At 31.3% G+C, this 25395-nt stretch overlaps 1 protein-coding gene across 1 annotated transcript; it reads right to left on the reverse strand.

Annotated features, from left to right (window-relative positions):
- Positions 1–9415: 9415 nt before the first annotated feature.
- LOC134726685 (NACHT domain- and WD repeat-containing protein 1-like) lies at positions 9416–25319 on the reverse strand. Its single transcript, XM_063591099.1, has 13 exons — positions 25258–25319; positions 24466–24597; positions 23595–23691; positions 22899–22945; positions 22150–22217; positions 21546–21586; positions 20952–21077; positions 20077–20279; positions 19447–19614; positions 18345–18528; positions 17013–17170; positions 11823–15803; positions 9416–9643 (listed from the first exon to the last, which is right to left on the reverse strand). The coding sequence occupies exons 3-13, from the start codon at positions 23638–23640 to the stop codon at positions 9416–9418; spliced, it is 5250 nt and encodes a 1749-aa protein (XP_063447169.1). The 5' UTR covers positions 23641–23691; positions 24466–24597; positions 25258–25319.
- Positions 25320–25395: the final 76 nt, after the last annotated feature.

Below are 25395 nucleotides of genomic sequence, written 5' to 3' on the forward strand. Positions count from 1 at the left end.
TCAATCTGGATAATCATATGAATGGATGACAAATGCAATTATGCACTGTACATATAGGATACAGAGGCATGAAGATTAGTTTATTGTGGAAAGAAGAGAAGCGACACCCAAAATGAGGTCTTATCGTTTAATAGTATAGATAAGCTGTTTTGGTTTACAATAACGATTTTTTTTTAAATCATTGTTTTGTCAAGCCTGAAATTTGGATCATTTCGTTTTGTTGATTCAGGTCAATGAAAAATGCTTTACATCTGAATCACATAATTATTGTGTTAGAATGGAGATACCAGTATATGTCTCTGGAGATACTGAGTAGAAGATTGAAATTTATACACATTAAAATCAGTGAGAATGGAAATGAGAAATGTTCCAAAGAACAACAACCCGACAAACAAGCAGAAATCTGCCATGAAGAATGCTTTTCTGAATTCACAGCCATGGAAGCTTAAACAAAGTTGCATTTTAATTAACAAAACTATACATTGCATATCTGAGTATCTCTTTCTTATACATTTATCAATTGTTAGGCTATCAACTACAAATGTGTCAAATTGCATTTCGCCACTGGCTATATGGAATTGAGATTTTTTCAGGTCAGCTATCCTCTTTGCAGTTGTACATAATGGTTTCCTGATAATATTCAATGTTTATACTGAAAACGACGGAAACTGTGACTCGTTTAAATAATATTATTGTGTGGTGAAGTGGGATCCTATTCAGTTAGATGAACTGTTAGGCAGTTAGTAACTGACCTACGTAATGTTATGTCCAAATATACTATGAGAAACATATGTATCAGTCAACTATATAATATGTCACAGTCGTTATTTCGACAACTACCACAATCGTTTTCACGGCAAACTTCACAATGGTCACAGTGATAAGTAATGATAAGAGGAGCATCTCACAATCTAATACTTTTATATATAATTAAACATAAATCAACATGTCTTAGAAAATACGAAATATACATATTTTGTGTGCCAATTTACAATTTTTAACATTAAATTTCAATAAAACATATGCATATTTAGAATAGTAACTGCATGCAACAAATAGCAACACAAGGAAATGTGGTATGATTGCTATTTACCAACGAGACAGCTATCCACTAAAATTTAAATGCGGTGGATGGTAGCAAAAATTGAGAAAAAAAAACATACTGTAAAGTCGGGAATAAAAGTCTCGTAAATGAAAAATATGAAATTCAATTGAGAAAACTATAACGATATAATTCATAACAAAACAATTTGCCACAAAAAAATATGTCCCGGTGAGTCAGATATTGAACCAATGACAACCACTGAACTACAGGCTCCTTGGGACAAACACATGAGGAATGTGGCGCGGTTAAACATGCTTGTGATCGATTAACCATCCCCTAATCTTGGACAGACTTAACAGCACAAAATACGAACAAACTATAAAAAATAGTCGAAAAAGACTTAACTCATCAGAAAGATGCAGAGCAGAAACAAATCAAACAAAAACACAGACCGGACGTGGCAGTCTATTTTCTAGTATTTTGTATTTCCTCATCTATCTTTCAATGTGAGACAATTGAAATCTTCCCTATCCAGCGAACCAAATGTATAATTTTAAATACTCTTCTCAGTGTAATAGCACTAAACTTCTCATGGCCAGCTTTTTTTCAGTAATAGAAAGTACGAGTTATATCGCATGATTTTTTGCATTTTATTAAAATAAATGTATATAGACGTCTGACCTCTAGATGTCTTTTGTATGTTTTGTAAATTGTCGTTGATACATTGCCTTACTGCAATCTATCTTTGATGAGTATTTACCCAACAACTTGTGTTATTCATATGCATGATACATTAGACGGACATTCAAATATATGGACAAACTTAATATCTTAATATTCTAAGTCATACGTTAAAACACGTGATTATAAATCACGGCACATGTAATAGTTATTGAAACTTTACGAACTGCCTGATTGTATATATCACAAGATATTGACATATACATTTTGAATGTATCCGAACCATTTTATACAAACAACACCTTTTATGTGCTAAGGAATTCTTTTTTTATTTTTTGGCCAGTTAAAGAATTGAATGGCAAGGTTGTGCAGAAGGAAAATGATATAAAACATCAACCCATATTAGAGTTTTCGAATCCCGGTAGTATGTCATGGTTTGATTTATCATTAAAAGGAGGTGTTTTTTTTTCGTTTTTGTCTTTTCATATATTTTACACGTATATCTCAGTAACATAGTTTGTTCTCGATTTCTATCCCCGAAGTTTGTACCAAAGATTTTATGTCGAAGACCCCAATTTATTTAGACTTGTTCATCCAGAAGATGAACCTAAACAGATGAACAAAGTATTTAGGTACAAAAAAAGAGGCAAACTGCCATATGTTTCCATTGAAGTTTAAAAGTTTATTAAAGCCTATAATGATCTTTCATGATTTCCCTGATTCATATAGGGTAAATTTCTGTTTACAAGGAATCCATTCAGTGAACCAAGGGTTTCCATTGATAAAATTGAAGCCAACTCGTCGAAAGTTGAACGGAAGCCTTCACACGATTTGTTTAGGCTTTGTCTAGAAAAGTAAAACCATATATAATTAACCAAAAATCTCAATTTAATCTCTGTCAAACCCTATTTATGTCCATATCTGCTTTCTAATTATTAAAAATCTATGATGTCATGCTAACTAATACATATAATTCATTGGTAGATTTCATATAGAAGCTTCTTCAGAACAAACAACCCAGGTAGCACAAAAACATTTTATTGATATTTTTAAAATATATTGCAAAATGTCACCAAATATCATTCAAAAACATGTTTTTGACGTGATTTGTATGGCTGTACTCATGTGAATAGCATATTTTCTGAAAATATTTGTTCTGAATGTTTAAAGAGCATTATTTTTAAATATCTTGATTTTATATTGAAATAACATAATTTTGATATTATTCAGGGTCAATTGAAAATATCCAGACAACATCTTTCAAACATCTGGACATAATATTCTTCTAATGTCTTAGACTAGGATATGTTTTATTGGTGCCTTCCAAATGTTTGTTTTAAATTTAGTCGGTCAACCTTATTCCCATTTTAATAAAACGTTGATGCACAAAATTAAAATATTTTAGTCATGTCAATGGTGTGTTGATTTACATGAATATGAACAAAATTAAAGTATATACAAATTGTATTTGTTGTTTTGGGCTGGTTTAAAATATTTTTTGTTTGTGCATAAAATTATTCAATCATTTAGGTAAATACATTTAAATGACTACACAGATTTGAAAATGTTAGATAAAGAGAAGGAAGAGCACATTTTTTTGTTAGAACATTGGAATAATATAATTTTCAAGTATGTGGTATAAAGGTGGAGATAAGTACCTAATACGTTGGCATATTTTTGGCACAATGTTGGCTTATATTTCTTTATTGGCATGAAATATCAATGATGTTTTTTCATAAACACTGTTTAAAAAACTTTGAATTAGGCAAAATACAAAGAATTTTCTTGTTCTAGGCACAGATTATCGTAGTCCTATTTGGTATGACTTTATCATTTTGATTTTTTACTCGGTCCGCAATGCTCTTCAAACACAATCGTTATTCGCTAGATAGTTTTTCATTTGACTTGATTTGAATTTTCATCTAAGTTAGATAAGAATTGTTAAAAGATTTTTCTATCAAAAATGAGGAGACATTGATTTCATGTTAATCTGATTAAAAAATTATATAAAAAATATATCCTTTTTCTTATCAAACATCATGGACTTCAAACAAATATCACTAATTACAAACATAAGAAAAACATTTGTCGTACATCTTACAAATATCAATTAAAAATGTTTATAAAATATTTCTTTTTTTCATATCAAAAATGTGCTTCACACAAATATCACTGACAAACATTTGGAGAAAATTTCTAGCATACATCTTACAAATATCTATTAAGCAAATCATCTTAAAACGTTTATGAAACAGTCTTTAACTAATATTTTCTAAATAAAATCGAAAAAATATATTGTTATGATGTTATTGAAATATTCATTAGATATTACCTTTTTATATTTTTGATTAGGACAAGAAAAGTATATTGATGTTACATGAAAAAGATATTTTATTATACATCAAACCTATGCTTTACATAGATGTAAATCAAAAATGTTTTATATATATTTCTTTTACACATCTGAAAAATATATATATTAAACGTTATGTAAAAATGTCCATCAGATATTGATTGAATATTGCAAAGAAATATCTCCTCGACATACAATTGTTCTCATTTATAAAACTGTCTATTTAACGTTTTAAAAACATCAGCAAAGAATATTTATTATTCATAACAAAAAAATATTTACAAAACATGTTTTTATATTAGCAATCAAACATTGGGATAAAATATTATTGTTAAAATATCATTAATGCATAATTTCTGATGAAACTTAAAAAAATGTCTATAAAATATTTTTTGGTAAATATTTTTGAAAAACATATATATAACTAGTCAATAATATCATGAAAATATTATGTGTTAGCTGGGAAGAATGTGTCCAAATTACACGAATGCCCAATGCGCACTGTCTTTTTCCATGTTCAATGGACTGTGAAATTGGATAAAAAAAAATGACATTAAAATTAGAAAGATCATACCATAAGGAACAGGTGTAATAAGTTTCAAGTTGATTGAACTTCAACTTCATCAACAACTACTTTGACCAAAAACTCTAACCTGAAGCAGGACAGACGGACGAACGGACCATAAAACATAATGCTTCTCTTCTATCGTAGGTGGGGCATATATAAAGAAAAGAAAAGAAGCTGGCTCTATCCTTTAATTTCACTTTCCTTTATACAGATATGTTGACTCGTCTCCAACACAAACTTGAAATAACGTATACCACAGATACATTTTTTTTTGTGTAAAATATCACTCTGATTAAAACCAAAAATTATCTGAAACTGACATTATCAAAATACTTGATTTATTGATTGAAGACATACTTAATTGTTACGTTCGGGTGATGTATGTTTCAATAAACAATCGGCAATGACCATGGGAACCAACTGCACTCCTCTTCTTGGCGACTTGTTCCTGTTTTCATATGAGACTCATTTCATGCAGGAACTTCTCTACAGAAAAGTTATAAAGGAGCTAGCATGATATCCTTTAACTACACTTTCCGCTGTCATCTACCTAAACAATTTAAAGTTTGGTGATAATATGTTGAGCAAATCTATTACCTCGAAGTTGCCCGGGATAAAAGCCACAACAGACACAGTTCAACATGATATCCTTTAACTTAATGTTTTGCTGTCCTATCACTAAATAATGTAAAGTTTTGTGACTATCTTGAACAAATCTATCACATCAAACTTGAAATAAAGGACACAGCAGACGCAGTTCAGTGTGTCTCATATATTGACTAACATCTAGAATTGACGATGAGGATCAGTTAAGAAGAAAACTTTATGACAAAAAGGAGTTTTCCATTTCTATACTGCAACATTCCAGCAGCGTCTGCATATTGAATATATCTCTCTCAGATGATACGATATTCCTTCTGTACAGACATGAGCAACACGACGGGTAAAGTATGATCTGATAACCTTTAGATCACACCCTGTTTTTTGTGGGGTTTGTGTTACTCAGTTTTTCTTTTTATATGTAGTATTTTGTACTCTCTTTCGTTTTTTTTTTAGTTTGATCTTTTTTCAGCCATTGTATTGAGTTTATTTTCAACTCTAGTTTGAATGTCTCTTTTTTTTCTTTTGTCTATTTTTTTGATAATCAGACAAACCAAATACCACAATGCAGCATAATACAAAGCGGAGAGGGACATAATTGAAAGAGATCATGTTTATTCACTTTAATTTACTAAAAAAGAAGAAAAGGCTATGTTTATGTGTTGATTATCGCCTGCAAAACCCGTTTTCCAAAACAAATATCCATACCGATGCCTAAATATCCAAAAATGAAACAAAATAGTTTCAACTTCAAAGTTAAGTAAAACATAAAGAGTATTAAAATTATAATAATAGGTTGTTATTGCATCACACACTACTATATTTTTCGATCATGGCAACATTAAACATGTTAAAACCCTTCAGTAAAACTCGAAAAAGGTGAATAGATTAAACAGAGACCAAGAGAACTAAAAATATCTGAGAAGTTCTTTAACATATGACTGGGTTAAAATAGTTTATCAAGAATTCCACAATGATGTAGAAATGTTAAAAGTTCTATTCCATGTAACCTATTGAACTACTCTTTACTGTAAGTTTTATACAGGAATAACTGGTTGGATTCTACTGATTGTGCCATCATGTAAATGTGATCTTGCAACTTGAAATACACATTACACGAATTAAGAGACAATAGATTCATAAGTACATTTACCCAGATCCTAATATTACAGCGAAGGTATTGAGAATGAAAATCAATTAATGAAAAATGATTTCACAAATTCTCCAATATGGACTTTTCATTTATGTTTGTAACATTTCAGAAGAACTTGAAAATAGAAAATGTTATTTGGCCAAATGCAAGTCCCAGAAGAAGAGCCTATATCCTATAATATGCCATATTTTATTCATAGTTCTGTCAACTTTTTTTTATTCAAGTAATATGCTAGCTAGCAGCCATATGGATATAACACACTGGAAGCTTTTTGGACACTTTCTCCATTAACTATAGATGGCTTAAATGTAACATCAGAAGTCCTGTGAATTATTAAATAATTTATTGGTAATAAAATATACCATAACAGTGGAATAATAACAATGTTTAAATTGTGATGGAGGCAGTTTTAGTGAGTTGTCTTTATTAAAAAATTTGTAAGGGTTCCGCGGAACCCAGTGTCTCGCCTACTTTTGCTGTAAGTCGCCTACTTTTGCTGTAAGTCGCAGGCTCAACAAAATTGAGGAAAAAAATCAATAAAAATATTCCTCTTGATACTATCTAAAGATTGTAAGAAGCTTCTGTCCAAGTTTTAGTTAATGAATCTAATAAATGTTTTGAAAACTTTAACTGCAGACTGTATGTAATGTTAACTGGAAGAAAATCTAAGTCCATTTAAAAGTAAAATACAGAAAAAATGGAGTTATCTTTTTACAAAATTTACTTCTGGATAATATCGTATGATCATAAATAAGCTTCTGTCCAAGTTTGGTACAAACCCAGTATAGTTTAAGAAAGTTAATAAAATTCTAAAAACTTTAACCACAGAGTGAATGTAATGTTTCCCCGCAGAAAAACTAAGTCCATTTAAAAGTAAAATACGGAAAAAATGGATTTTTTTTTTTACATAATTTAGTCTGGATACCATCTTATGATCATAAACAAGCTTCTGTCCAAGTTTGGTACAAACCCAGTATAGTTTAAGAAAGTTATTAAAATTCTAAAAACTTTAACCACAGAGTGAATATAATGTTTCCCCACAGAAAAATCTAAGTCCATTTAAAAGTAAAATACGGAAAAAATGGATTTATTTTTTTACAAAATTTAGTCTGGATACCATCTTATGATCATAAACAAGCTTCTGTCCAAGTTTGGTACAAACCCAGTATAGTTTAAGAAAGTTATTAAAATTCTAAAAACTTTAACCACAGAGTGAATATAATGTTTCCCCACAGAAAAATCTAAGTCCATTTAAAAGTAAAATACGGAATAAATGGAATTTTATTTTTACAAAATTTACTTCTGGATACCATCTTATGATCATAAACAAGCTCCTGTCCAAGTTTGGTAGAAATCCAGTATAGTTTAAGAAAGTTATTTAAATTTCAAAAACTTTAACCACAGAGTGAATATTTGTGGACGCCGCCGACGACGACGGAAAGTAGGATCGCTTAGTCTCGCTTTTTCGACTAAAGTCGAAGGCTCGACAAAAATACCCAAGAAAATGTTGTATGATTGATAATAAGATAACTGTCCACCAGACTTCATGTACTTTTCTAGGATTTTTTGTTCTATGATATCATGGCAACTCATTAATATCAGAGTTCCTGCTGCAAAATATAGATAAAATGATGAAAGATGTAAAATCATGGGGAATATAATATCAATTTTGGCAAAACTATTTGAGTATACTTCCAGTATCAAATATGATGAATTGACTTACAATACATGTTATATACAAATTCTTTACATATGAAAACCCTAACAATGCATTTTTTTATTTTATATAATTTTCATTTTTTAAATTTAAAAACTCTTAAAAAAAAGTAATTCAGGAGAGTTGAATTTTGACTTGTCCAGGACATTGCTGATATAAACCTTTAAAGATGGACACCTGGTTTTCTATGATTACAGTCATGTGTGGGAAAAAACATTCCAAAAACTGAACACAGTGTTACATAAACATACTATTGCTTGCTTATAATGTGCATGATAATAAAAACAGGAAAGTTTAATTTACTAAGGACTGCCTAAAAAAATGGAGCATTATAATACTAGTATTCAAAATCTTGCCCATTTTTATAGCTTTCTTAAAAATTGTTATCGTAGTTTTCTGCAGCGGATGCTTTCAATGATTTATTTTAACATGAAATAAAAAATAAGATTAGAAAAGGACACACATTTCTGAGTTTAATGATGCAAATTTCAATATTTTTTGGGAACATTTAACAACTTTTTATAGATTAATGATAATACTACTAAAAAGGGAATAACATTTGTACATGTGCTGTGTATCTATTTCTAGTAGGTGAAAAACATAAATAAATTGGACTGTGAAGGGTTTAAACTATATAAACAAAAATTTAAAAAAACAACAACAAATAAAAGTTTCAAACTTAATATAAAAATACTGGTTATACATGGTAGCTAAGCTGCTATGGAACCCTGTTGTATCATATCATATGACTATCCTAGCCAAATACAAGTATAAAAATAAATATAAAATTTGTTGCATTATGAAATCATTGTTATTTCAGCTTGAATGAATTAAACAAATTTCATTGAACAGATTGTTATCCTATATATACCAAGTAATATTTATATTTAATTGTCATGTTTTGCCATAATGAAATGTACACATACATCCAAGTATTTCTGTATTGATTACCAGGTGTTTAGAGTCATGGTTCACCAGTATGAAGTATGTACACTAACATCCTAGTATTAGGAAACCCTGTTGTTGAGAAACCCACAAACTTAAGGACGTCAGTAAGGAACTTTTATTGTAACATCATTCTTTTAAGTTGTTGTTACTCTATACCTGAATGTGACTACTGCAATACGAATATACAGCTTACAACTTTTGTTTCCCTCACAATATAATGGTGCCGTGACCAGGATATACCCTGTATTGATTACCATGTGTTTAGAGTTATGATTCACCAGTATGAAGTATAAACACTAACATCCTAGTATTACAAAACCCTGAATTGATTAATTACCACTTGTTTAGAATTATGATTCACCAATATGAAGTCTATACACTAACATCCTAGTACTACGAAACCCTGTATTGATTACCAGGTGTTTAGAGTCAGTTGTAAATTTCATCTGTTGGACATCTGAAGGAATCTTTAGACTAGCCACATCTATTCCAGTAATGATATCCCAGAGTATCAGCATGTTATTAAGGCAGCTAGACACAACCCATCTACTATTTGGGGATATTGTAATATGAACCACCTGAATAACAAACATCAAAACTTATCATTTAATAAATAAAAGACAAAATGAAATTATGTATCTTATAATAAACAAGAAAATGTGTGAAGAAGGCAGATCATGCCTCACTCACATTATCACACTTACAAGTTCAGTCAATCATTTAGTTGGGACTGAAACCTTAAGTCTCCAAGGGCAATGAAACGAATAAGAGTTTATTTTTGACATGTTGGATTTTTTGTAGATTATATTTTAGTGAGTTTTTGGCTTTTACAATTTCTGTCACAGTATATGCTAACAATGCAAAAAGATATGCTAAAAAAAATCGTATTTGAAGGGCAAAAACTCTCATAGACAGTCAAATAGATTTTAGATTTTAACGAGAGAAATGTATGTACTACTGAAAAATTATTACACCAGGGTTTTCGATATCAAAAACTAGTCAAAACATTTACTAAATTTTATCATCGGTATAAAGACATCATTCGTAAATATAGCTCAACATGCAGACTTCTTATACGTTCAGGTATTTCACATCCAATTTTTTATGGAAAAATTCTTTATAAAGAACAAAGGTGTCAGTATTCACCTCATAAACTTACAAAATCTTTGAATAGACTTATTAAGAAGGGATTTAATTACAATACTGATGTCAAGTCATTAAAGATTGCATATTTTGGCATTAATATTGAGTCACTGATAAGGTCTTTGCGTCGGAACTAAACACATTTATTCTAAAAACAGTTGTTGGCATGACACGGGTTATGTTCTTCTCATATATGTTATGATGGTATGATACTAAACCCCTAACGGGAAGGATTGTGCCTGATGTTCATATGATGAAATCATAATCTTTCAGTCAGTTTAATTGAAGTCTGGAGCTGGCATGTCAGTTAACTGCTAGTAGTCTGTTGTTATTTATGTATTATTGTCATTTTGTTTATTTTCTTTGGTTACATCTTCTGACATCAGACTCGGACTTCTCTTGAACTGAATTTTAATGTGGAGATTGTTATGCGTTTACTTTCTACATTGGTTAGAGGTAAAGGGGGAGGGTTGAGATCTCACAAACATGTTTAACCCCGCCGCATTTTTGCGCCTGTCCCAAGTTAGGTGCCTCTGGCCTTTGTTAGTCTTGTATTATTTTAATTTTAGTTTCTTGTGTACAATTTGGGAATTAGTATGGCGTTCATTATCACTGAAATAGTATATATTTGTTTAGGGGCCAGCTAAAGGACGCCTCCGGGTGGGAATTTCTCGCTACATTGAAGACCTGTTGGTGACCTTCTGCTGTTGTTTTTTTATTTGGTCGGGTTGTTGTCTCTTTGACACATTCCCCATTTCCATTCTCAATTTTAAATGTTGATTTTGTCCATGTGACTTGTTTGAAGATCTGATTGTCCTGGTTATTTTTACTGTTCAGAATTTCTCTGTTTCTATTATTGTTTTCAAGATAAAAACCAGAAACTTTAAAATTTGGTAAACATTGATGTGATAATAATAGGTGCAAAAGCTCAAAAATGGACTGTCTAATGTTCATGAAAATTTTAAAGAAAATAGACCTTTACCTCCTGAGTATTATACCGATGTAAGTTATTTTATTGAACAGTTTGTTTTTGAGGTAAAACCCAAAATTATGAAATTAAAAAAAAAATCATTTCAGGGGAAATAACTCAAAAATTATTATTGTAATAAAGGAAAATTAAGAGCTTTTGAGATTATGAGCATAAAAAGCATTTCCCCCCTATGTTCTAATTTAAGCAAAAGCAGACGTATTTGTTTATAGAACAAATCCTTGTATATAGTTCAATACAAGATACATTAGGACAATTCAGGTACAGTTAAGTAATATTTAAGGAATGACTAATATTTTTCTGTCTATGAAGAAACAACATAAAAAATTTGGTGCACACTGAATAATGCGCGCATTGGGTAATTTAATAGTGTGCACCCCATTTTTTATGTTATTTTGAATAGACAGAAAAAATATTACAGTCATTTCTAATTATTTAATTCTAAATTCCATTTTAAAATGTAGAAAACCATGAAAAAATGTTGATGACATCACGATCACATGACTAAATTCACATGACTAAATTATGTCTATGAGCTGATAACAAAATAAGGTCAGCGAATCAGAAGACCTGTTACATCCAAAATTAAATTATTTAAAGATGTTAAAAGATAAAATAAAACATACCGAAGCTAAATGCCTTTTCTTAGGTTCATTTCCTCCAGCAGGCAGACCTGTTTTGGTTTCCCATATAAGCATGTATCCCTCCTCTGAACCACCTGCAACACAAAGACCATCTTGGCTACATTCCATATTTAATATATAGGGAGGTTCCTCCAAATGTTTTGGCTGATACAAAAATCCAAGCTTTTCTTTCTTGATAATTCGATAGTCACATTTGCCAGTAGGAATATCCCAGAAACAAACAAAGCGACGTGTTGTGATCATCATAACATTGCCTTTATATGGCCGTATAATCTGTCCTAGGTGTGGAGTCTTGGTCAAAACTCTATTACATGGCATTAAACCGCCTGTAGCTTGGGGTAGATCAACTGCATAAAACCTGTGTTTATGAGATTCAGGCATAAACCCAGCATTGCGCCAACTTTGTTTTTGCCATGCTGCTAGAATGTCTTCATATTCTTTCTCATTAACTTTCACCCTTATTGCTAAAAAACGTTCAGAATCGTTTAATGTGAGATCAATTCTGTCAGTAGTTATATTTTGTTTCAATAGGAATGATTTTTTAATTTTAAGAAGTCCTACATCAATGATTTCTATAAATTGGTTGTTTTCTGCAGATTTCACTAGATACAATGTCCTACAATCTTTTCCTTGGCAAAAATCTAACACATTGTGGGTGACCATATTTTCTGCTCCCTTTTTAATGTCCACTATTTTCATGGTCTTGGTAATTCTATCCAACACAATACACATTGAGTTAATTGTTGCTAATACTTTTTGACCAAGGATTCCAATGTGGATTTTATTTAGTAGTTTCACATTATCTACAGACCAGATCCTCAGATTTCTGTCTTCTGAAGCAGTTATTATGCAGTGTCCTTTTAGGTCAATATCAAAACCAACAATACCTTTCTGTGCCAACAAATCAGTTCCCTCAGTACTGACTTCGACAATGGATAACTTGCTGACACTAGCTGTAAGTAATGTTGTCAACTCCCAAACCTTAGCTGTATTCTCCTTGCTTACTGTTACAACTTGATCTTCAAGTACTGCGACTTTAATGATTTCATCACTATCAGCTTTGAAATTTCCAAACTGTTTCCCTGTCTGAGATTTGTACATAATTATCTGCCCTTGGTTGTCACCAATGAAGACTAAATCATTCATCCAACTCACTCCAAAGCTAGTTATTGTATTTATTACGTTCAATTGTTGGACAACCTCCCCATTAGAGATGTCGTACACAGCTACAAAGCCTTGTTCCAACCAAATGGCCGCCAGTGCATGAGAATGTGCTACAGATAACTGCAGAACTTCAGAAGAGAGATCATTATCAATAGCTATACTGGCATCTTCTAAGTTTATTACTGTCAAAGTTCCTCTATTTTCCCTATTACTACTTCCAACAAGTAGACTTTCATTATATCCAACTGCAGCAAGGCCTTTAGTGAAAGTATGGTTAGTGTTTACAATCTTTCCATTGTCTGTACTTCCAATAGCATGGATTCTGATACAACTACTGGTATTCTTTCCCTTTTTTTCTGCACTGATACTCAAGATAACTTTTAAATTTTCTTCATTTGTAGTTATGATGTTAGAAACACTATCTGGTTTCTCTCCCAATGTGATCAAGTCAACCTTTTTAAAACTGTTTGTGTCAAGAGTTAGCACATCACCATTGCTGAACAGAATTGTAAGATGTAGGGAATCAGTACTGAGACAGCTCATTGTTGGATAACATTTCTTGGTCCCAATATCTTTACTAACTTTAGAAAACATATACTGGTTAGACAGCTGATTATGTAGATGGAAAGTCTGCAAACTGTCTTTCCCTAATTGGATTACTCTTTTCTCTGACTTATCTAGTATGGGTAGCATTATGGGTTTGAAATTTTTATTCTGATCCAATTGGTAAATTTCATTATTGATTGCATCATAAATGGAATAATATGCTCCATCTGAATTTTTGACTCTAGAATTTGTCATCAAAACCGATTCTGTACCGTGTGAAATGATATTATTTATATCATTATAGGTCTTCAATAGAGCTGTTGAAGGGTCTTTTCTTGGTGCCAAACATGGAAATACAGGGATAAGAAGTGGAGATTTACTGCTGTACACTGCATCTTTTGCTTGGTGAAGTAATTCCTCAAGATATTGTTGATTCTCAGCAATGTATAACCTTGACAGTAGATTTATAGCAAAGTTGATACCATATAAATTTTCTGATTTTGAGACAAGGAAGTAATTTCTTAAGAAAGCCACCTCTTCATCATCTGTTTTGTCTAAATATTCTGTCATGTCATCCACCAAAGTGAATAATGGCAGGGCTTGCATTCTCATTGTCAAGAATTTTAAATTACAAAAGCATTCTGACTTGGCAATTGGAGGATCTATATGATCTCCAGCATGGGTAATGTGATATGGCGCAGCCATTAGTTTTCTTTTATTCTTAACAACAAGTGGTTGTTTTGTGACTTGTCTGTCTGCATTCTTCACTGTCATATTTCTTCTGTGAAGGGTTATGTCCCTTTGGATACCATCATTGGCAATGAAATATTCTGCCAATACTTTGTGTAATTTTTTGCCTGCACCACCAAAAGCATATCTTCCATGAGCTGTCTCAAAGAATTGTCTATGATACCAATTCAAAGTTGTTTTTCCAAATGATCTTCTCTCTACAATATATTCTCTGAGATCATATCTTATCCTTGCTACAAGTACAGGTGGCATTCGTACAATGCCAGGGACAGGCGGATTATGATAGCGGTAGATATCATTCAGTACTTCGTCATCACAGGATAACACATCCTCCCATTCGATATCAGAAATTCCATTGTAGGCGACTGTAATGTAACCTAGAGCATGGCTTATCAAAACTTGCCCAAACTTCTTTTCCATGTTGTCAAACAGCTGGTTTATGGCTCCTTGTACCGAATCTTGCAAAACTGCATTATCTGAAGTGTAAGAATTCCAATTTACAGCCTCATCTAGAATCAGTTTAAGGTACAAAGGCCCTCTGCAATTTCTAAATGCATTTATGATTTGGTTTGCTTGATTCTGAGTAACAGCTCTCTTCCTTTTTGCTAGATATTTTTTCGTCATTTCAAATCCTGTATCATCTGGAAGTTTAGGCAGTTCTATGAAGTTGGTGTTATCTGGAAACATTGTCTGCAGAGTGTTCAAAATTTCATGTTCCTGTGGTAATGTTGACAAAATCATCTTCATGTTTGATGGTAGGACTGTTGGCAGCCATTTTAATATAAAAGCATCATCTCTTGAAGAAAGCTGATCAAGGGAGTCTAGGAGAATAACAATTGGCTTTTTCACTTTGTTCGACACTCTACGTAAGAATCTTGGCATATATTCTAGTATGTTCTTCATATTTTTGTACCCTACTGGCTCCATCATTATTTTAGCAATGTCAGCAAGTTGTCCACAGAGTCCAAAAAGTACATCATATATGTTCAAGCTATAGCGAGATGTGCCTAAAAACCTAATAATTCCAAGGTGAGGCTCCTTCTTGAACCAGATCTGTAAATTCTCCATAATTTTGGCCATAACACATGTTTTCCCACCACCTGATGGAGCATGCAAAATAAGAGGCCGTCTAGATTTGTCCTTTAGAATATATTCTTTGGCTTGCTCTAAAACATCAACTCTACCACAGAAAGCCTCACATTTCAGTTTACAGAAATGCAGATGATGAAGTACTTCATTATAACTCATGTAAAATTCCCTTTTTCTTATTAAACTTTTCTGGTCTTCTCTAGCTTTATCAATAAGTTCAGAAACATCCTGGATAAGATCATCACATAGCTGTTTGATGTATGTAGAATGATCTTTATGTTTTTCTGGGTCAACTCCACCTTCATACCAATTGAGATTATATTGATGAATTCTTTTTGATTTCTTTAAGGCCAATGGAACCTTATCTTCAACCATTTTCCCTCTTAGTAACTTGACTTGATCATTTATTATCAACTGAAAAGATATTTTTGAATGCAGAATGTTAAAAAGGATATTTACAAACAAGAATGTGTCCATAGTACACAGATGCCCCCACTTGCACTATCATTTACTATATTCAGAGTGCTTAGAAATTAGAGTCAAAAGTCTAATTTGGTATTAAAATGAGAAAGATCATATTATATGGAACATGTGTACTAAGTTTCAAGTTGATTCGACTTTAACTTCATCAAATACTACCTTGACCATGATGGCCAAAAACTTTAACCTAAAGTGGGACAAATGGACAATTGAACAAACAGATGGACGGTACAACAAACAAATGGAAGCACATAATGCCCTAGATGGGACCTCAAAATTTAAAGACCACCATCAGGCATACATGTCTAAGCCATACCCAGATACCAAATCAATATTGATGAACTTAACAATAAATAAAAACAAGACATATCAGACAAGCTGATTTAGTTTTAAGAATGAAGATTGTTATAGGGATATACAGTTGATATTGTTTGTATTGAAATCTTTAGCAGATGAACCAAGAGAAACTAAATTGTCTATAAAGATAACTGCAGCAGATAAACATTTGATAAGTTATTTGTTGATATCCACTTTATTGTCAATGTTGTCAATATTGAAACTTCATGACGTCTTGGACATAGGCCATAAGGGTAACCTATTGCTTAATTTTTATTGTTTAAGAAATAGATATGAATCATAGAATACTGAAAGTGAGTTAAAAATTCATTGACTTTCTCTATTCAAGAAATTCATCAAAAACTACTCCTAATTATAATCATTGGTTGTATTAATGTTATTACAGTAGAATTTACCTTGCCATTTTCTATGTTAGTGTGGTTGTTTTAATGTTATTACAGTAGAATTTACCTTGCCATTTTCTATGTTAGTGTGGTTGTTTTAATGTTAAAACAGTAGAATTTACCTTGCCATTTTCCATGTTAGTGTAGTTGTTTTAATGTTATTACAGTAAAAGTTACCTTGCCATTTTCCATGTTAGTGTGGTTGTTTTAATGTTATTACAGTAGAATTTACCACCTTGCCATTTTCCATGTTAGTGTGGTTGTGTAAATTTTATTACAGTAGAATTTACCTTGCCATTTTCTATGTTAGTGTGGTTGTGTAAATATTATTACAGTAGAATTTACCACCTTGCCATTTTCTATGTAAGTGTGGTTGTCTTAATGATATAACAGTAGAATTTACCTTGCCATTTTCCATGTTAGTGTCGAAATATCTTTTTACAGCTGTGATATCTGTACTGTTATCAATGTCTAACCCCAACAATATCCTTTGGTAGACACTTGTATGCATTTCAGGTTTATCAGCAGTCAGAATTCCTTTCTTTACTTCTAATTCAGTAACTGAAAGAACAATGTTGAAATTAACAAAATACAATTTTCCCTGGTACATAAATAATTGTAAGAATTAAAAAAATTAAACATGTTTCTAGTACTTGAGAAAAAAGGACTGTTTGACTATGGAAAATCTTAAAAACCAAAATTATTTGAAGAAAAGAAAAAGATGACAAATGAACAATTTCGACCCATTCTAGTTATCACTTTAATACATGTATAATATAACATCAATTCATGGAAACTTAGATATGCTTCAAAGTCATTAGACTGTGACTGAGGGTTGAGGCCAAATATTCTCCATGGAAATGAGATGTGCTAATGCTTATACAACTGAATACCAATTGACATTGGCCTACCACTAATTTTTCTTCTTGAACTGACATAATCACAAACTAATACATAAGAACTTATAAAAAATCTCAAAGTCAATAGACCATGACTGAGGGGGCAGAGTCAAATTATCTCCATGGAAATGAGATGTGCCAGTGCTTATACAACTGCCTACCAAAAATCATTGACCTACCACTTGTGGTTCCCTGTAAACTGACCTAATCATAAAATAATACATGTAAAATAAGTAAAAGTTTCGAGGTCAATAGACCATGACTGAGGGGCCAAGGCCAAATAATCTCCATGGAAATGAGATGTGTCAATTCTTATACGACTGCATACCAAATATCATTGACCTACCGCTTGTGCTTCCCTATAAAATGACCTAATCACAAACTAATACATGTAAAATAAGCAAAAGTTTCAAAGTCAATAGACCATGACTGAGGTGCCAGGGCCAAACAATCTTCATGGAAATGAGATTTGTCAATGCTTATACAACTGCATACCAAATATGACTGACCTACCACTTGTGGTTCACCACAAACTAGACCTAAACACAAACTAATACATTGTTGAAGCCAACGCCGCCGACACTGGAAACTGCATACCTATGTCTCGCTTATTGACTCCTTCAAGGCGAGACATCTTCAATGGTTTTCCTGTTTGATTGGTAATACACTAGTAATTTCAAGGGCCTTTTATAGACTTGCTGTTTGGTGTGAGCCAAGGCTCTGTGTTGAAGACTGTACTGCGACCTATAATGGTTTACTTTTACAAATTGTGATTTGACAATTGTCTCATTTGCACTCATATCACATCTTCCAATATCTATTTTGGAAATAATTACCTGATTTAAAATAATTATGAAGTTTTTCTTCACTTAGTTGTTCTGCATTACATTGCATTGCTGCTTGTCTTAGAATGTTTTGTAGAAGCATGAAAGTTTTCTCCCAACCAAGTGTGTCTTTAGCTTTCAGTTGTTCACATCCCACAGAGTGATCACCATAAAATGTAAACTGTGATCTGATTGGCTGAAAAGTAAAGGATTTTTCTCTAAAACAATATATTAGAATAAAACAAGATGTGTTAATATGAATATAATTATTTTCTGTGACTGTATCTTACATTAATTTGTAGGATCCTTTACTATAGATAATTTAGCTGATCTGTAACAATAACATCTTCATGCCTTATATATCATGTACTGTAGTACGCCACTAGATTAAAACTGACGTGGAAAGGTAACACATGGCCAGCGAAAGCTCTTTTTTTGAGAGCCCAGGTGGTCGTGTGGTCTAGCGGGACGGCTGCAGTGCAGGCGATTTGGTGTCACGATATCACAGTAGCATGGGTTTCGAATACCGGCGAGGGAATAACCAAAAATTTGCGAAAGCAAATTTACAGATCTAACATTGTTGGCTTGATGTTTAGACGAGTTGTATATATATATATATATATATGTGACAGCAACCCAACGACATAAAAAACAAAAGACATTTAGATGTGAGTATACAGTTTTCCACAATATGTCTAGCTCTATATTTTCCTGAGTCTAATAAAGACGTGATTACATTTTAAAACAGATACTTTAAAAGTTTTGCAATCAGCAACAAATTCTACTAATGACAAAAAAAAAACTAACAACAAAAATCAGAACAGTGAAAACACTCAGATGTATAAATTATTAAAAAACACAAGAAAAACCTTATCTATCTGTGCCTCCATCTTGAGTTTACTGTGTAGTTATTGTGGACAGTCATTTGTCACTTTGTTGTTGTTCTTTAATTACAGCATTGTCAGCATTTTTTTGGTTTACTGTTTTAGTAGTCAAATCTGTATTATCTCCCCTTTTATCCAATAAAGTGTATGTCTATTATTCACATTTCCCCACAATTAAGAAAAATATCATATTCCAAATGAGCACATAATTATACTGTTATCTAAATTACCTGTAGAATATATTTTGGTGGTTTAGCATTTTCATCAAGTCGATACCAAATATCCAGCAATGCAGCATTCTCTGATTCTTTCTCTGCAAATGTTTTCATAATTTCAAACTCTGTCTTCTCGATTTCTGTAGGTATTGGTGTAAAACCATATCTGTCACCTGACAATAGCTTTAATAAATAAAAGACAAACAACCAATTAAAATATACCTCTTGTGCTGCCAAATCCAATTACTTGATTGGACTGGATAAGCTAAAGTTTTTTCAAAAGATATATTTTTCTCAATTGTAATACCAATTATCTATAAATTTTACATTTCTAAATTCATGAAAGCATATTTTCAAATTCTATATTGTTATATTAAATGCTGGGCAAGGCATTCACATGATTTTAGAGGAAAAAAATATAAAAAGTTTAAGATGCTGATAATGAATGCTGAGTGATGGGATTCCATTTTCAAATTAAAATATCTAAGTTATCTCCCCTTATTATGAAAAGTTTTCAGACTTTTTGAATCAATCAAAATTTTTAATTTAAAATCTCATAAGTTTCTTTTTATAACTGTTGAAAGGAGAAGGCATGATAAGCCTTTCAGTGTAATATGATAAATATCTCCTTAGACTTTTACTTACAATAAAGTTAGGACCAAGAGAAATCTTCTGACAATTTTCTACTTCCAACAAACAAATTTTCTCCACAGAATGATCAATTTGGCTATCTTCTGTTACTCCCCAGCGCATGTCTACTATCTGAAAGTCAAGGTCATATTTGGCACAATACTCCTTTAACAATGGATTGACATCTCTGACAATGGCATTTCTTTCAGATCTCATATCTATTTTAAAAAAGAAAACAAAACTTCATCCTCATTTTTTTTAGGGAAAAGAGGTTATCAATATACTGTGAAATCAGAAATTATTGTTTGCATTTATTAATGCAATTGTAAAAGAGAGGGGAAAAAAAGTTAGTTTGATTATTGCGATTTTGGGAAATATCTGCGTCAAATTTTTCAAATAGGTAAAAAAAACTTTTCGAAAGTTTCTGAATTTACTGTGAATATTACTAATCTATTATTCAATTTAACAATTGGCCATTTCAGAATCTAAAGCATCATGGGTAATTTCATTGTTTGTACCCCAAAGTGAATAATGTTACGTCATTGGTTGAATTTCCATTGTGTACGCTTATGAAAATATTACCCAGGATGCATTAGATTCTGAAATGGCGAATCCAAGAGAAACAACTCTGAGTTAGTACAATGGAAAACAATGAAAATAGAACCTGAAAAGATTTTTATAGAAAAAATAACAATATAACCAAAATCTACTGTGGGGAAACAATAAAAATCAAACTTGACAGAATCAGCTATCAATAAGTGAGATACATACCAGAAAATGTAGAGCTCATGAATATCCTAACTGTTGAATGAGGTAAATTAGGTAGATCATCCAGACATCCTTCCAATAACCTCTCAAACTTAGCATATATCAATATGGGAGATACTTACCAGAAAATGTAGAGCTCATGAATATCCTAACTGTTGAATGAGGTAAATTAGGTAAATCATCCAGACATCCTTCCAACAACTTGTCAAACTTAGCCTCAGCTTCCTTTATTTGATCTGAGAGTTTATCTGTAAAGAAAGCAGCAATAAATATGTTTTGAAATTTGTGTGTGTGCGTCAAGATTCAAGAATATACTAGTTGGTATAAAATCATACATACTATACATGTTTAAAATTGTATATCGATAAATCAAAGAAGATTAAAGACACAAATATTCCATAATTTTGCATATTTCTCAGCTGTTAAAGAAAAAATAAATCTACATATTTGTTTCTGTTCACTAATGATACCCTCTCCCTGCTAAAAGTATCAGGTAAACAGGAAGTTGTTGAGTAATGAATCTGAAAAGCATCACAAGGTATAACTGATTCATATAAACCCTGAAACCAACTTTCAGAAATCCTTGTATTGCTGTTCCTGAGCAAGATGCAACAAAAAATTTCAATGGATGGACTGATGAACTGACAGAGGTAAAATAGTATACCCCTAGTTTTTTAAAGCAAGGTTTAATTAAATTTTGTAAATATTGAACATACCTGATCTAGCTTCTTCCTTCTTATCACCGTTCTGTAAGGATCTAGAAATATAGATTTTATAATAAAGAACTAATTTCAAACTATTTCATAACATAAGAAAAAGACGCAAATCTAATAAATAATAATGCTATCAAATATGTTGTAATAGTCATGCAGGCATAAAAAAATTATCCCAATTACTGTTACTTTCCCCTATAATGATCATAGTAGTTCAAAATAACTTGCAAAAACAAGAGTGATACAGGTTTATAGTAAGTTGAAATCCCAAAAACCATCTAATGAAATAAAACATTAGTAACAAATATTAATCAACATGCGATCAGGCCTGTAGCCAGGAATTTCCCGGGGACTAACGAACTTGACTTTAACAGTCATAATTCGAACAGAACATTGATATTAACAGTGCTTATTTGTTTTCAAGGGGGAGGGGGGGTCGTTCGAACCCCCCTGGCTACGAATATGTGCAATTATGATATAGGAAGGGTATAGTTAATATAAACAAATTAAAAACATAGAGCAGCAGATGCTCATCCAATGTTTATGCTATATATGTCACTCAATGATGATAGAATTTATAATACACAAGATATATGTTAAAGCATACTTTAAGGTCTTTGGTGCTGGGTTTGTCACTTTTACAGATGTTGGTTTCTTTACTGTCATAGCTGCTCTCTATAAAAAAAATCATTAGAATAACAATTTAGACATGTTTACTTGTTAATATAAACATCATAATAAATGTTAGGGAATCATTAAAAATCACTTATCTTTTGTGCACCTATATGGGAATAAGATAGTAGCCAGAAATAAATTTAAAAAAAAAACTGTTTATCTGTATATTTGACTTATAAATGGACTTTTTTCTGCCAGTTTATATAACATTCACTCTGTGGTTAAAGTTTTAAAACAGCAAATATTATCCAATTCAAAATGAGGAAGCAACATCATCCATGTTTTGTTTCTACAACTTTTGTCAAAGATGAGACAAACAATAGTAAAGTTCAACTTGGAGTAAATGGCTATGTCACAGATTTTGGCAACATTTTTGCAAAAAATATAAATTCCGTTTTATAAATTGTATAGCAACAAAAGTAAATAAATACCTTATTATCCAAATATACAATAACTAAAAAAATGGGACTAGGAAACAAGAGCAGTGCACTTTTATAAATCCTTCTACCTAAATTCAAAAATAAAATAAAATAACTATGTTTACATGCTGAATAGCAAACAAATATGTCTGTAACAAAATAGTCAATTATGAATACTAAAATAACCAAGGGATTTGAGAAATTAATGGATCTGAGAAATTCTGATATATATATATTTGTATCTTAAAAAATTATGGTATACCTCTCCATTTACAACTGCACCAAAAGACGATTTGTGCTTCAACACACCTGTAAGAATATAAAAAAAAAGTTTATCATGTGTTTAAATAAGTAACAAAGTTATTAAATATTAGTTCTTTATATACATTATTTCATGTAAAAGAAAGAGAATATCTGAAATTCCAATGAATTTATCTCAGAAGAAAAATAAAAAAGCTTGGAATAAGAAATGTAATCATTATATTTGAACAATTATGGTGTTTTTATTGAGGTAGATTCTCTCATATGTGTGCTTCGTAATTTTCTTGATTTAGCCTAGTTTTTTTTATTGAAATTATTATGCAGACCATGCACTTATTTTTCTTTTCCTTATGTTATTTCCTGCCAACCTATCTTTCATATATCTTGATGTGCCTTGAGGTTTCCTTAATGTTTATATTGTTTCTGTGGTTTACAGTAAGAGAGTTGTTTAATTTTTAACAAAACTTAATAGATTCCCTTGTTTGAAAATAATACAAAATTTCTTGATTATTACCCTGTAAATATTGATAAGATAGCTTGGCTGGAAATAAATTTGAAACGTAGGTATGTGACCATAGGTCAAGGTGATTTAATATAAAAAAAAAATCAGCATTTTTGTCCTTCATAGTTTTAGCTATGCCTCTTCATACTGTAACAAGTAAAATAAATACTTTATATAACATAATAAAAAAGTTACCTGTCATGTTTGCAGGCACTGGAGGCCTCTTGGAACCAGCAGACATTATGACAAAATTTAGTTGTTAATTCATTGCCATTGGATAATATCAGAGAACCTGCATAAACAATATCAGTATTTAAATGTAAATTATTACATTGGAACCAGGGAATTTTCAGATTTATTTAATCAAGAAAGTTAAATTGGAAAATTTTACTATCTGTATCAGCTAGTGAGATGGGATGAATCGTCCCATGGTACCTATGGCATGTATGTAAGAATCTGTTTCTCTTATGGTTTTCAAATAAATTTTCATTTTTTGACTATTGAAATTCCATTCAAGCCACTTCTACATTTTCGATTTTTATGTCATACAAATATATTTACAAATGAAGATGTCAATTTCTCTACACCTGTGAGCATATTTTGATTTATCCAGAGCTGATAAAGGTTATGACATCTTAACTAAGCCAACCATTCAATAAGACACATGTTGATTAAATCTTTTTATACAATGGGTCCAGAAAGGGTTAAATTGTCACAAAATTAGAGAAATCTAGTTATCTCACTTTTTTCTAAAAAAGTTATAAAATCTCTGAATAATCAATAAATTTAGCTGCACAACTGATAGGGTTATCCAATAATGATATGGTGTTTTTGGTTTATGCACTAGCCTTAGACAGTAATGTAGTTTAAGGGTTAAATACTTAATGTTCTATTGAGGAATGAATGAAAACATAAAATCTTAATATGGTGTTATGGTAATAGTGCTTAGTTAAAATATCAACTAGTGCTCTTAGAAAATACAAAAATTTGACTGTTTTTTTCATTCTTAATCTACTGAAACAATTTCATTTTCTAATCATTTTGAATATTCATGTATTATATTTACAGAAATTTCTGTATGCTTTTCTTTCTTTCTCACCAATTTGAGATTCTGTGATTACGTTGAGTGACAAGTGGCATCCAATACAAACATATCTGTCCAACAAGTGTGGCAGTCATATTGACAATTAATGGTCATCTATAAATTTTAAAATAAAGTAATTAAGTTCAATTTTCTCTCACTTCTCTATAAAAAAAAATGTTGAAACGCACAATAATTTTTTTCTATTTTTTTAAAAAACTTTTCAACATTTCTTTCGAAAAATGTATAATTAAAAAAAAACTTTTCCAAATTGCTGTAAAATCATTATGAAATTATTTGATACAAATTCATATTGTGATTGTGAGTTAACAGAAAAAAATAGGTGTATTATATGATGGCCGGATGCTGCCGTTTCGCCTTTTTTCTTTTTCGCGTTTTCTCTTCTCACTTTCACGCAAAATGGAGAAATGGAAAAATCGCAAAATCGAGAAAGCGAAAACGCAAAATCGAGAGAGCGAAAACGCAAAATCAAGAAAGCAAAAACGCGAAAACGCAAAATGGCCACATCTGGCCACCATATTATTACTAAAATTACAGGGAAAAAATGTTTTAAAAACAAAATGATAATAAAAATCAAGGATTTGTATAGTGACTATACAAATCCTTGTAAACATCAATTAATTATTGTTGGGCAATGGCAATAAGAATACTGCAAAATATACAAATACTGAAGCCATGAAAATTATCTGTTTACATAGGAGGAATGAGTCATATTCGTGATCAATTGACACCGGTGAGAAAAAGCCTTGAAAGTACCTATATTATTATTCAGTAAGCTTAGAACATTATTTGTTTATCCAGACAACAACATACAAAAGTACTAATTTGTGTCCGATAGTCCCGAATTTGTACGTACTGTGATTTCCATGATTTTATGTTTTAAATGGATACAAA

The sequence above is a fragment of the Mytilus trossulus genome, chromosome 7 (genome assembly GCF_036588685.1).
Source record: "Mytilus trossulus isolate FHL-02 chromosome 7, PNRI_Mtr1.1.1.hap1, whole genome shotgun sequence".
Classification (NCBI taxonomy): Eukaryota; Metazoa; Mollusca; class Bivalvia; order Mytilida; family Mytilidae; genus Mytilus; species Mytilus trossulus.

What these genes read in the sequence shown, in the direction of transcription:
- LOC134726685 (XM_063591099.1), bottom strand. Translation starts at nt 23,640, where the DNA reads ATGTCTGCTGGTTCCAAGAGGCCTCCAGTGCCTGCAAACATGACAG. An exon ending in CCAGCACCAAAGACCTTAAA is followed by an intron (nt 21,587 to 22,149) that starts GTATGCTTTAAC and finishes CTATATTTCTAG; the next exon opens with ATCCTTACAGAACGGTGATA. An exon ending in CATGAGCTCTACATTTTCTG is followed by an intron (nt 20,280 to 20,951) that starts GTAAGTATCTCC and finishes TTTTTAAAATAG; the next exon opens with ATATGAGATCTGAAAGAAAT.